Source organism: Hyperolius riggenbachi, chromosome 9, assembly GCF_040937935.1.
Source record: "Hyperolius riggenbachi isolate aHypRig1 chromosome 9, aHypRig1.pri, whole genome shotgun sequence".
Classification (NCBI taxonomy): domain Eukaryota; kingdom Metazoa; phylum Chordata; class Amphibia; order Anura; family Hyperoliidae; genus Hyperolius; species Hyperolius riggenbachi.
Window position 1 is genome coordinate 183,153,940 of NC_090654.1, and position 14,926 is coordinate 183,168,865.

Sequence of the window (14,926 nt, forward strand, 5' to 3'; positions counted from 1 at the left end):
TTAACTGCTCTCCTACTGCACTCCCTTTGCGAACTCCATAGTTAGCAATGAAGGCAGTTTATCTTCCCGTCTGCCAGCTGCAAGCAGTATGACAGCGTTAGCCCAACATGGAAGTTACTCAACAGCAACAAAAACGTGGCCGTGCTCGGATATGTCGTTAAAAGGGGACTGTCACTCCACCGTCCAGGTCAAGTGCCAGCAAGTGCCAAGGTGGTGAATGGGAGCAGCTGACAGCCAAATTTACCGCCTTGAGGCTCCCATGTGAAAAAGGCCTAAAGGCCCATACCCACTAAGTGAGTTTTGCAGGAGATTTTGCATGTCAAACAATTTTTTCATGATATTGCACAACATTGTGTAACAAAAAATTGTTAAAAGATGTTTAATGACGCACGCCACCTGCAGCGATTGTTCGTTTTCAAATGGCCGAAATGTCCGATTAAGTGGTTGAGGACCAGATTGATCCTCACTGACTTGCGTGTGTTTTGCTGTGATCGTTTAAACGATTGTTTACGCGAGTGTTCATTTCTGACGCCGCAAGTGACGCTTACCGATTCGGCCAGATGGATCGAGTAACAATTGTTTGTCGGTGGAGATCACCGATCCATTTGGCTGCACCTGCAGGTGGGTGCGTAGCTTAAAAAGGAACTCCAGCCTAAACAAACATACTGTCATTAAGTTACATTAGTTATGTTAATTAAAATAGATAGGTAATATAATCTCTTACCCACCCTGTTTTAAAATAACAGGCAAATGTTTGTGATTTCATGGGGCAGCCATCTTTTTGGTTGAAAGGAGGTGACAGGGAGCATGAGGCACAGTTGCAACTGTCCTGTGTCCTGATCACCCCTCCCAGTTGCCAGGCAACGTGAATAAAAACATAGGGAATCCCATCATGCTTTGCACAGCATCAGGGAAAAAAGCCCAGGCAGTTTTCTTTGATGGGGAGGAGCTTAGCTAGAAATGCAGCTAAAAATGATGCTTTGGTAAGAAAAACAAAGTTCTGATGCTGTGAAACTGTTAAAGAAACACCAAACCTTTCCAGTGCTGCTGAGTAAATTTTTAGTCCGGAGGTTCACTTCAAGAGGAGTTAGCACAACCTAGAAGTTGTATGAGGTCTTTTTAACCTCCTTGGCGGTTAATTTTTTTTTTTTTTTAAATGTGCAAAAATCCTTTTTTTTGTATTTTTTTTTTTTGTTTCATGTAAAGCTACCAGAGTGGTAGCTACATGAAACACCACTAGAGGGCGCATGTGGCCCTCTAGTGCGATCGTCGCCGGCATCAATAGCAAACAGGGGAGCGCGTATATAACGCGTTCCCGTTTGGCTTCTCCTGTCGCCATGGCGACAATCGGCATGACGTCATGGACGTCAGCCGACGTCCTGACGTCATGCGCACTCGATCCAGCCCATAGCGCTGCCCGGAACTCATTGGTCTGGGCAGCGCAGGGCTCTGGCGGGGGGGGGGGCCCTCTTTCGCCACTGCGTGCGGGCGATCGCCGCAGAGCGGCGGCGATCGAGCTGTGCGTGCGGCTAGCAAAGTGCTGGCTGCGCGCACAGCACTTTGAATGGGGCGAATCGCCCCAGTAGGCCCTGAGAAATCCTCTGGCGCGGCATAGCCCGAGCTCAGCTCGGGCTTACCGCCAGGGAGGTTAACCACCCTCAACCACACCGGCCACCAACTACACCAATGGTGAAGTATGGTGCTAGTTCTAGTCTAGTTCTCCATTTGTTTGGGGGCTTCAGTGTACCCAAAGAGTGCCTACATTATATATAGCATATTGGGATACATGATCTAATGGATTCCAATTTGTAGTGGAGCTTTGCAGGGATGATGCAGAGCATCACAGAGGCTATGTAGTGGATAAAATAGTAGCACGGCAGCATCATAGCAGCTAATTTACCCACTCCATAGCGGCAGGGATAGCGCTGGTGTTAGTTAATTGTAGGTAGGGAATAAAATAGTGTTAGTCATAGGTAGGTGGGTAGGTTAGTGTGGGGTATAGATGCAGGGAACTTTAGTGTGAGAATAGGTTGAGATAGCTGACAAACACTACCAATGTACTACTATACATAGCCGATTTACTGTAATAGAATATCAGTAAAATGACCGATATTCTACCAACCGCAGTATCTTTTATAGATATGCCATAGGAGGACCTATCCTTGTCCATGGCCAATTTTCGGGTTACGTGAAAGAACTGGTGAACTTTGGGGAAAGCAAGGGCAGAATATGCAGTGTCCTGTGTGAGATGCAAACATGCCACTGGGCTGTGTGCCAGGCTGCCCCTCATGTTCTATGTATAGGGAGGAGGATTAGTGTTCCCAGCCTTGATGATCGGACAAGAAGTGGTCACAGATTTTAGGGGACTCCTACATATGGTAGATTTTACCTGAAGTGATACTGAACATTTCTGGTGATGATGTGAAGTCACAGCTGTCTCTGCTGGCATTGGAGCACTCCATCCTCTGACCCTCATTCAGTCATATCACCTAGGAGATATTTTTTCATCTTCTGTTTATAATAACTTTCCAGAAATCGAAAAAGTAGGTGAAAAAGTTCTGTCAAAATTCTGCTGAATATTTTCTTGCTTGCTGGTTACAGTTTAGGTGTGAAAATATCACCTAGGAGACAATTTAGGAGAAAAAGCAAACTACATAAGGGCCTCTGAGTGTTAGCCCCTGGCAGCACCTAAATACAGCAAAGTCCCCATTATTTGGAACTCAGGCAACTGGATGTCTCAACTAACCGGCATGCCTGATGGATAACGGGGACTTTGCTTTCGGAGGGTTTTGGGGCTTCTAAAATACTTACCGAGCCAACAGCAACGTCTAGCAGCCTTCCTGCAGTTCCTAGCGGGCTCTGGCTTCCGAGCATGCAAGTAGGCATGTCACGTGACCCCATGCAGGTCAGATGACACGCAAACGTGCACGAAAGCCAGAAAGCTGTGAGGAGTCCGCCAGGTGCTGCAGGAAGTCTGATAGATGCTGCTGGAGGCTTGATAAGTATTTAGGGGGGGTTGTTTGTACTTTTTAGGCCAGTTGCTCAAGCAACCAGCAAGCATATGTATTCAGCATCAGACGGTTCCCGTTGGTGCCGGATACCGGGTACTGCTGTATTAGTTTATAGGGGTAGTCAATGATGTGTGAATAATTCCAGCTGGCATACAGATTTGTCGGAAATGTATGCCGTTTGGAATTGGGCCCATCCTGGCATTCCTGGTGATTTTCGTTGTCCCATTTACAAGCTGCACACGCTTTGCATTAAATTTGCATGCAAACCAGAATTAATAGCTTCTCATTGGCCATCTCTTGTACTAGTTTCTCTTGTGATACGCAAACCCCCACTTCCCATGCAAACACACCATGAGCTAATGTATTAGAAGCCAATGATCCATCTTTTGTAGATACCCTTAATTCTCTGAGGCTTTATTGCTACGGCTTTATGCATTGAATACTATTAGGCTTGAAAGTACATAGGTACACTAGCAGCAAAATCAATGATTGCCCTATTTTCCTGCAGTAAAAATATATAGCCATAAAAGCTTATGGATGATTTAGTCCCCAGACAGGTGCTGGAGAGCAGTTCATTAAAGACTTGCAAGTGAGAGAGGGAGAGGAGAGTAGGGAGGATCACTGTGCTGGATAAGGTCCATTGTTATGGACTAGAAGCAGACAAGAGAAGACCCCCCTCCTCCTCCCCTGCTAGTTACAATAGCTCACACAGTACTGGCTCATTAAATATGCAGCTCCGGCCCCTGGCTGCTCAGCAGTGAACAGTGACGCTGCTTCTACTGCCAAGCCTCATTCAACTTCAACATGCAAAAGCTGCTTGGAGCTCTCAATGCCTTGCTGCTTAGTGCCTTGTCTATGATGAACAGCCTGTGCTCTCTGCTTTGCTTTAAGTACAGGTAAATTCAAGCCGTGTCTTCCTTGCTGTCTCCGTGTCAGTCCCTTCAAAGTGTCACTGTATATTTGTGATTTGGGGCCTCTTTTTGGAAGCTATTGCAAAAGGCCTTTGCATAGCACTTGTGTTGTGATGCTGGGTCTCAGTGTTGTAACAGCTGTGCTGGGGTAAACACATGCATGGCCTCCTTCTGCTATTAGGTACATGTACTGCCTTTAAGTAATGGGAGATTAACATCCTTTCAGATCTGGGAACAGTTTGGTGTGCCAACCATACCCCTTCTTTTTTTAGTTACGCTTGACAAAGTTGTTGTTGGTAAACTTGCATTGAAGTGAACCTGTCAAGTTTCAAAAAAAAGGTCACAGTATTGTAGATTAGATTGAAAAGAAAAAAATTGAATTTCTTATGTTTGTATGTTGACTGTCACGTTGTTAATGCAGAAATTGGGACACATACTTTTTAGTGTACTGTAGTCTATTGTGTGTACACTTGAGCGGGATTGTGTTTTGTGTTACTGTATCTGTGGATATAAGCAGCAATGTATACACATGCAGATCTGCTTTCTATTTATATGTGCTGTCAGTGTATGTTCAGTTGTCTTCTGCCTTTGCCATACTATACAGTGGTTGTCAGTTATTTTTTCTCTCTCTTAACAGTAGACTCTCTATGGCTGACGTCTTATCTCAACTGTTTGTAAGCAAAGCAGAGTGATCAAAGCTACTATAGAAAAATTACTGTTGGAATCCTATAAGTTTTTCCATGCTACTCATTTGTAAATAAAATATGTATAAAATGAGCTTTATAAGTTGAATGCATGTTTAGATGTTGAGTGGACCTTCTTTCCTCTTCTACTTTTTTTTCCTCCATTTTTGCAAGTTTTTTTAATTTATGATTGGAGTGCCACATATGCATATGTGGTAAAAGAATGTACCTCTATATGTTCAGGTTCCTGAGTATACGGGAGAATGGCCTTTTTGGTTCCTCTTTTTTTCTTATTGCCCAAAGTTAAACATTTTCCCATTTGCATAGCAGTTATTAGGAAAACAAACATTTTACACTTACAGAAAATACTGTGACAGGGGCCAAATGTTTCAATACAAGTTCTTATTCAACAGTCAACATAAAATAAACAACAATGGCAAAATCATTCCCAACAAATGGCCTGTTCCTGAAAAGTGTACTAAAGAAGGAGGATTGTTCTTATTACTTATTACAGCCTTTCAGTTTATATGTTTTCTAACCAACACTACAAAAATGAAAGTTCAAAGTTGCTATGAGTCCAAGAACTATTTTTGAACACTTTGCATCCAACAGGCAATGTAGGACTGTACAGGACTGTAGGACTCTCTCTGTGACTGTAAAAGTGTTATCACAGTTATTCAGAATAATCGTTATTATGTATGTATTTAGTGCTCACATCTTCCACAGCACTTTACAGAGTACATAATTCTGTCACTAACTGTTTCACAGACTAGCTCACAATATAATCTATTGCGTAGTCATAACCCAATGTCTCTATCATAGCCTAAGTCCATTTTTTGGGAGAACTAATCAGCTAATTAATATGTTTTGAGATGTGGGAGCATTGTGTGAAGTCAAACAAAAAAGGGAGAATATTCACATTCCATGCAGATGGTGTTTAAAGATTTAAAGGGAACCTGAAGTGAAAGGAATATGGAGGCTGACATATTTAGATGACAGGAAGTAGTTGTTATGCAGTTGTAAGAGCATGATCTGCTCGATGTGAGAGACCTATGTAGGCTGAAAAATGTATTTCCTTTTACACAATACCAGTTGCCTGGCAGTCCTGCTGCTCCTCTGCCTCTAGCACGTTTAACCATAGACCCTGAACAAGTTATCAGATCAAGGGATTCTGATAAAAAATCTAACAAGATTAACTGCATGCTTGTGTCAGGTGTGTGGTTTGGATGCTACTGATGCCAGAATTGTCAGCAGGATTAAAGGAAATGAATATGGCAGCCTCCATATACCCCTCACTTCATGTCCCCTTTAAACTGGAGAACGCAACTCTGCAAGATGAAAGGCATAGATGCAAAAACGGGGCTAGGAAATTTGGGTGCAGGGTGAAACCGAAAAACGACTCACCCTGCTCCTGCAAAAGTCTGCTGCGGCGTTAATTACTATTCCTCCTCCAGGCTGCCATGGACTCAGGATAAGATGTAATTAGGCTTCCAGCTATTGCTGGCAGCCAAATTAGGCTGTTTTTAAAGTAATTTGTGCTCCGTCTGTGTCGGTGCTATAGCCGTGCTTTCCATTAGGGCCTATGGCGGCACATGGCGCAGCCAAATTTCCCTGCTCAGTTTTGAGATGAGAGCACTATCCGTTGCACTGCCAGAGTGCATAACTTCCAACAAGCCAAAGATTCTGAGGAACTCAGTCATTCTTCGGTACACTGAGCTGGCTATACTCTAATAGATTGTAACCCAATGTGGAAAAAATGATCAATTCCACTCTAAGTACTGAATCAGGAAAGAATACAGTAGATTCCTTCCAAACGCGGCACATACATTTTCAAATCAAATGGACTGCAGTATTGAACTGTTGTGCAACGCTATGGCTTATCGATAATCTACCGCCCCTGCCCCGTTGCTGTTCTATCTGATCAATCATTTAGATAGATTTTTGGTAAAATTGATTTTTGAAGAATTGATTTGCAGCAAAGGAATCGAATATGCAGGGAACTGAATTAAAAAAAAAGATGAGTGTATGGTTACCATGACTAATACAGATCCAGGGATTTCCCCAACCACAGAGAGATGGATCTAAAAGAACTGCAAACCAGGGAACACAAAGTTGACTCATATCTACAGGCTTGCCTTACATGGGGTGTGTGTACACTGTATCTCTAGATGTCATGCATGCACACCATCCAGTGACACACCCAATCATTTTTGGACATGTCAATCCCCCACCACCCCGTTCCACAACATGTGTGCCATCCTATAGCACATACAAGAAAATCCGCTGCAGGTGTACAATCTGATCAGTGGTGCAGCCAAGCACATTGCGTCACCCAATGGCTCCTTCTAATGGTGATCTCCAAGGCAATGGCGGCATCACGTGACATGCTGGTACGTTATGACAGCATGTCACAAGACGCCGCTGTTGCCATGGAGATCACTGCTTGAATTAGCAATTTGGGGTTCCTTGTGTTGTTGCTTGCTGCACGCGACTTTGAAAGGTTGGCGGGAGAAGAGGAATCTGGCCACATAGTGGTGCACTGACTTTACAACAGCTGCAGGCCATTGTTTGCCCAGGCCTGTTATAGATGGTGATATTTTGCATCCTTAACCACACTTACAAAATCTTTTTCTAACTACACTTATTCAGTGGAGTTTATAATAACAAGCAAAGTGAAAGACATAAGACAAAATACATAATAGCAGCAGATAAGAAAAAGTAAAACAAATAATAATAATAATCAGGTGTGACCAGTAACCTTTTCCATTGCACATAAAGCTAACTGGATTCCACTTGTGAACAACTGCAGTCATTTTGAGTAATTTAGCATAAATATGGCTATTCCTGGAGCATTCCACTGCTTGGCAGTGCAACTGAAAGCAAACAACTGTGAGTGGTACTGTGCTGTCAAAAGAACTGAGATACATTTGTGAAAAGCCATAAATCAGGAGAGTGAAACAAACCAGGTTTTATCAATACCTTACAGCACTGTAAGTCTATAATTCAGACATAGAAAGTGTTTGGTACTACTATCCTTCCTGGATTCCCCCAAGCTAGATGGAAGAATGAGGAGGAAAGTAATCAGGCAAGCCAAAGAGTCTGTGGCATCTTTGAAGCAGTGACAGAATATTATGCCAGAAAGTGAAGATTTATGTGCATGTGACAACAATATAAAGTGCTCCACAATGGTGGCTTGTGTGGGGGGCTTGCAAAAAAAAGGCACTCTTGAAACAGGGCCTCTTAAGTCTCCACTGAGCTTTGCTAAAACAAACCTTGACAATTCTGAGGTCAAATGGAAAAAGCTATTAGTGTCAGATGAGAACAAAATCAGTTAACCAACCAAAGAACACCATACTTACAGTAAAGCATGGAGGTGGTAGCATTCTGTTCTGTGGATGTTCCTCTGGAGCTGGGGCACTTTTCAGGATATAAAGCAAAAAAAGATGTGGTCCAACACTGTCCAATTCTTGAGTAAACCGGCTGCCCTCTGCCAACACAGCAAAACTGACAACATAATGGCTAAAGGAAAACAAAGTTAAAATCAGAGCCCAGACTTAAGCCCTTTTGAAAATCTGTGGAATAACTTGAAGATTGAAGTCCATTAACAGTCACCATCCAGTCGGACTGAGCTTGAACATATCTGTAAAGAGGAGTGGGAAAATAATGCATAGTCTAGATCAGTGATGGCTACCCTTGGCACTCCAGCTGTGGTGGAAGGTCCCATGAGGCATTGCAATACTCTGACAGCTCTAAGCATAACTTTGGGAGGCAGAGGCATGATGGGATTTTTAGTTTTGTCACAGCTGGAGTGGCAAGGTTAGCCATAATTGGTCTAGGTCAGTTTTTCTCAATCTTTTTACCCTGGAGGAACCCTGCAAATAACTTTCTGATCTCAAGGAACCCTGTGGTGATATATTGGGGTTCTTATGATGTAAGGATAACAGGAACATATTCTTTCATTTTTCTGCCTGTGTTCCATGGAGGGAGCTGTTGCCTTTGATTGCTTGGGGCAAGGAAGTGGGTATTGTCTTGACCATATGAAGTGCTTTGAGTTTCTGCTAATGGGATTATCTGCCTGGCTTTTTGAACTCAGGAGACGGCCCATTGTCTCAATACACAAAGCAAGCCTAGTCAGGAAAAGACTAACACATGTCAACTTGTGGTGAAGAAACGCAAACATACCCTGTAAATTGCATCTATTGGAAGGGGGTTGGAAATCTCTGCAGACTTTAAAAACAGGAGACAGGAAAAAGCCTTAATCAAGTTTTCACCTGGAGTTGAAAGCCTCACTTAACAATCTCTGGATGTATAGACATTGTAACCTGGGGAAATTGGGCTAAGGAAGTCTTTTGTTGGGTGTGGGTACTATAGTGGATGTTGGATCTCTGGAAAAGGAATTGCTTTGAAATCTGTAAGTGTCAACAGGATATTTGTTGTTCTCAAGATTATGACAAGCGTTCGGTGATGTCACAAACGGGGGAAAGTGCATTAGTTCCTGGGGGCTGGACATTAAATGCCCCAGGGGACACTTCGGACTATTTAAGCTGGCCCAGGATAGCCACCGGTATCTGCTCTTGGAGATAGCGCATAGCTAGAGTTGATCTCGACTTCTGGTCGAACAAGCGGCATGCTCCTGCCGACAACGTTGAGACCTTCAAGTTGGTAACGTTTTTAATCCCCATTTTTATTTTTACGCAAGTATCCGTGTGTATCTTTGTAACTTTTATCTTGTAACTATGTTTACTTTGTTTTTTGTAATCTTTTGTATATATTAAGTTCTGCATTGTTCTATTTTTTTGTGGAATATTAAATTATTATTTAATAAGCTTGACTTCTGCCGTACTAAACTAACACTCATAGCCTAGAGGAGACTGCAGTGTAGCTGTGTATAAGTCCGTGCCTAGTTGTATGTTTGAGCAACACTACCATATGAAATTGTAATTGCATTGTGTGTGTGGGGGCGTTTGTCATACGTTGGCCTAAAGCGCGCAGCTGACCCAACGTACGAAACGCCAGTGCGAGTAGCTAACAGTATCGTTCTGAACGACTGTTAGTGGTTTTGCTGCACGTGTAACTTGCATTACGAGTCAGTGTCTGATTGTGCTGTGTTACTGTACAACTGTACTGTGTGTGTTGGTGCGTGGCGTTCTCGTATTCGGCCTAAGCGCAAAGCTGACCCAAATACAAAAACGCAGTTTGCGTGTTGAGCCCTCGACAGCTGAGGGGACGTGTCTAGCAACGCTAGTGGTGGCAGTGGGAAGTGTTTGAGGGGTCCCAGCCTTGTTTGTAGCTTAAATAAGGCTGTTCCCCGCTTAATCTGGTCAAACCCGCAGTCGGGAACCGTATACGCAGGCGTGCCGCGGGCCGGTTCCTGACAAACCCCTGCAAACATTTTTTTGTTCTCAAGGAACCCCTACATTTATTTTTCAGGAGGCATGGTCTTTAAAAGTATGTGTGGCTGTTTATTTCACTACCCCCTATTACACTGCCCCTCATTATACTGTCTCCTGACCCCACAATTTAGCAGGGCTGTGGAGTCGTGGAGTCGGAGTCGTGGAGTCGGGCAATTTTGGGTGCCTGGAGTCGGAGTCGGGAAAAAATGCTCCGACTCCGACTCCTAATGAATTTGTAACTGTAATTAAAATAGAAAATATGATAAAATGTTCTATTTCTCAGATAATAGTCATTAAAAATAATGTATATATACACTATATATACAGTAATAGCCGTGCTTAGTCCACAAAAATGAAATAAACCAATCAAAATTAGTTACTTGTGCTGCTTCAATAAAGCAGTCCCCGTATTTTTAAGGTCAGATATACATATCTGATTGTGACTGTATATATGATGTGTACACAGGAATCTCTTATATATACTAAATAACATCTATGCTGTAAGAATAAAGCCTGATGTGTAGCCGTGTCACTAATAGAGATGGTCAATGAGATGGAAATAATTCTGCGTTGATGCTGATTTATGCAAATGTAGGCACTCCCTTTGCTGATGAAATCAAATAATTTGATATGTTGTTAAAATTTGGTTTGGTGACTACAAATTAAAGGGTACCTGAGACGGATGAAAAGTAAAGTTTTATACATACCTGGGGGTTCCTCCAGCCCTCCCTCGCTGTCCTCCACCACCCGGATCTTCTGCTATGAGTCCTGGTAATTCAGCCAGTCAGCGCTGTCCGGCCGCATGCCGCTCCCACAGCCAGGAACATTCTGCACCTGCGCAATAGTGCTGCACAGGTGAAGTATGCTCCTGGTGGCGGAGTGTGTGCATGCGCACTACGCCCGACTGGCTCAAGTACCTGGACTCATAGCAGAAGATCGGAGTGGTGGAGGAGGACAACGAGGGACTGATTATCCTGAAGGCGGCTGGAGGAAGCCCCAGGTATGTATAAAACTTTAATTTCATCTGTCTCAGGTTTACTTTGTTACACAGTAGTACTCTACACATGCACTCCCCACAGAGCTGCAGGGAATCCACTGAGAATGCTGGGCACATTGAACACAGAGGTGTTGTCTGTTTACAATCTCCTCATTCCCCTGCAGAGTACCTGCACATCACTCTTACATGTACCCACACTTACATTGCCTAGGGCCTGATAGATGTTCTTTGTATCGGTTTGTACCTTTTACAAGTACTCTTACCAAGGACTAGTTTTAGTCTAAAGGGAATAAATATAGTAGTCTACATATCCTTCTCACTTCAGTTGTCTTGTAAAATTCCTAAGCGTTGGCAGTTAAGAGACAAATTTCATGTTACATACTTTTAATCAACAAAATTGTAATATGCAAATTAGAGGAGTCGGAGTCGGTGGAATCCTAAACTGAGGAGTCGGAGTCGGTGGATTTTTGGACCGACTCCACAGCCCTGCAATTTAGTGCTTCTTGTTACAGTACCACCTATTATAGTGTGCTCTATTATACTTCCCCCACGATGGGGGAAAATGCCAAGGTACCCCTGCAGAGTACTCAAGGAACCCTGGTTGAGAAAGCCTGGTCAAAATGTACAAAGTTGGTAGAGAAGTATCCCCACAGGCTCAAAGCTGTAATTAAAGGTGGTTTCACAAAGTGCTGAGACAGAGGAGTGATAATTTATCCGTCTCACTGACTCTTGTCTTGTTTTGTTTTTTCATGATCATCTGATATTATATCTTTCTCTTGGTTGTTACAAGTTAAACTGAGTAAATGGGAAAATTATACTTTTTTGTATGTATGTCCATGCTGCATTTTTTTCTCTCTTTGAACTGTAGGACTATCGGAACTAGCACATTTACAATGCAAACTCAGTACAGAGCAATCCCAATGTGTGAACAGAATCCCTTATTACCCCTGTTCAGTATTTTGGAACTAAAAATGTTCCTCGTTCCCACTACCCAGGTGTTGTGCTGTCCTTTGTGCTGCTACAGTCATTTGGCCCAATCTTTTTATTGCTACATTCACTTTGTATGTGTTGTTTTATATCGTGTGTTTTATTAAAAGTTGATGTGGCATTAGGCCCTGATTTCCAAAATGTATTATTGCGCAAGTAGATGTGACAACAAATGAAAAGTGCATATTCAGTATGTTTATAGGTAACAAAAACAGTAAACCTAAAAAACAACAACAAACAAACAAACAAAACTGTATACTAACATAACGAAGTAGATTTTTCTTTTCCTCATGTGGCTCCTTTCCCATCCTGTGATGCCCGAGAAGTGACTGGACAACAGTACCAATCTAGCCACGCTTCCCTCTTCTATGGGACCCTGCTTCTACCCTTCTTACTGGTGCCGGGTTGTGGGTTAAAACACCTTCTGCCTATTAACCCCAGAGTGTGCCATGTGCCACATTGTGCTGGGACTAAAGGAGGGCTGAGCAGGGCCCCTGAAAGTATATGTGAGTTGGAGAAAGTTCTAGTGCGGGTTAGATTCAGCCTTTCTGTTTGTTCAGAAAAGTTGAGTACTCTAAAGATAGGTGAGAGGAATACAGAAGCTGCCATCTTCATTCCCTTATAACCAGTACCAGTTGCATGGCTGTCATGCTGAGCTTAATGCTTTAGTTGTTTTGAATCACACACCTGCAACAATCATGCAGCTATTGGAATCAGGCTAGAGTCAAATAATCAGATTGTCATAATTCTGGGCCAGTGATGTAAAGTATTGCAGTCAGAGCATCAGCACAGAAGTCATGCAACTGGCATTGTTTATTAGAGAATGAGGATGGCAGCCTCCATATTCATCTCACTTCAGGTTCCCTTTAACCTCCCTGGCGTTCTATTAAAGATCGCCAGGGGGCAGCGCAGCACTATTTTTTAATTTTTATTTTTTTTCAATCATGTAGCTAGCCTAGCGCTAGCTACATGATGCCCCCCTCCCTTCCGCATCCCTCCCACCCCTCTGATCGCCGCCGGCGCTGTAAGCCATTCAGGAAATCCTGTTCTGAAACGGGATTTCCTTTAGGGCTTCCCCCGTCGCCATGGCGACGCACGTCGTGACGTCACAGGGAGACCCGATCCACCCCTCAGCGCTGCCTGGCACTGATTGGCCAGGCAGCGCACGGGGTCTCACCTGGGGGGGCCCTGCATCGCGGCGGGCGGATCGGCAGCGGGCGGCGGCGATCAGGTGAGACGCAGCAAGCAAAGTGCTTGCTGCGTGTTTAAAAAAAAATGTATTCAAATCGGCCCAGCGGGGCCTGAGCGGCAACCTCCGGCGGTAATCGACGTATTAAGTCGTCCATACCGCTAAGGAGGTTAAAGGACAATTGAGGTGACATGAGATAGACATGAGTATGTATAGTATCAGGCACACAAATAACTAGGCTGTGTTCCTTTTTTTTCTTTCTCTGCCTGAAAGCGTTAAACATCAGGTATGCAAGTGACAGTTTCTATCTGGTTCGAACTGGGTCAGACTATAGCATAACCCTCACTGATAAGTAATTACAGCCATGAAATACTTTCCTGTCAGTAAATGGCTTCCGGGAGCAGGAAAGAGATAAAAAGGGTCAATTATTGGATTTGAGATCTACCATACTTCAATGAAGGTGTCATTGAGCAGAAACAATTAAAACATTAACAGTAAAAAAATGTAAACATTTTATATTTAAATATAAAATAAAACTGTAGGATATCTAAAAAAGTCATTTTTAGGAGGAGTTTTTTTATCAGTTTATTTTCATCTTGGATGTCCAAAAAAGTAAACCTAAAGTGAAAATAAACTTATGAGATGAATTGTATGTGTAGTACAGCTAAGAAATAGAACATTAATATCAAAGAAAAAAAGTCTTGTTTTTTCTCCAGTACAGGAAGAGTTAAAAAAAACTTCAGTTGTTATCTATGCAAAAGAGTTTCTCTGAGCTCTTCGACTCGCTGGATCAAATACCGTCCTGTCTTCTGAGTCACTTAAAATGCTAATAAACGGTGAGAGACAGCTTGAGATAAGGTTTTACTGCAGGAAAGTTCAAGGGGTCATTATTTTTTTTTCCACTTCAGGTTTGCTTTAAGTCTCAGTTTAAGGAAAGCATGTTGAGTTACTGAGCTTTTCTTTTTGTCAGCGAAGCTGCCTGTGATATTTAAGGACCAATAAGGAGGCTAGAGTAGAGGAAGCGGGGGGAACTAAGCTCAGCTTTTACAGTAAAGTTTGGATTTGCATATTACTTCTGCGAGGTATAGCTGTGGAAATACTTCTCTCTTTGACGTGATATCTTTTTTTCATTGCGTGTTCAGTTTGAATTGCCCAGCATTGGGACAGGTGTATTTTGTATTTTAAACCATTTTAAGATGATTGCTGCAGTTCTTAGTGATCTGTATGTTACATCTCAGTCTGTTTGAAGTAAAAGTTTTCTGCACATGGTGTTTGAAAGTAACTGGCAGCCATCAGACAAAAATTTGGTCATCAAAGATGGAAGCAGCGGTCTATCTCAGAACTGAAAATATTTGAACTCACAACTTTGATTCGTATTCCGTTGGATTGAGTCTGGCAGTTCATAAAAGCAGCAAAGTTCTGTGTGATCGACTACAGAGTATTGAAAACTGGATAATTAACACTTGTTCTTTTACCTTGTACAGGAAGTGTTTTCAGACAGCGCATTTCTACGTGGATGACAGCAGCTCGCCAAGGGTCGTCCCCAATGACAACATACCCATCATCCCCATTCCAGGTGCGTCACTAGAAACCTGTCTGTATAATTACCGTGTACCTATGTGCAAAAAGCAAATATGGCTGAAGCAAACTGCTGGACTTGCTTTTAAAAAAAAAACTTTTTTTTTTACTAAGTCCACCTCATGATTTTTTTTTACTTCACATTCTTGGGTTTTTACCCCTTAAGTTTCCTGTCAA

The 14,926-nt window shown here is 42.8% G+C and overlaps 1 protein-coding gene across 6 annotated transcripts in view; it reads left to right on the top strand.

Annotated features, from left to right (window-relative positions):
• Positions 1 to 14,926, top strand: part of PTPRG (protein tyrosine phosphatase receptor type G) — an 831,563-nt gene that overhangs the window by 686,373 nt on the left and 130,264 nt on the right. For all 6 annotated transcript variants that reach the window (XM_068253766.1, XM_068253765.1, XM_068253761.1 and 3 more), the window contains one exon: positions 14,656 to 14,747. In XM_068253766.1, coding sequence (XP_068109867.1) covers positions 14,656 to 14,747 — 92 coding nt within the window. The remainder of the gene's footprint in view (positions 1 to 14,655; positions 14,748 to 14,926) is intronic.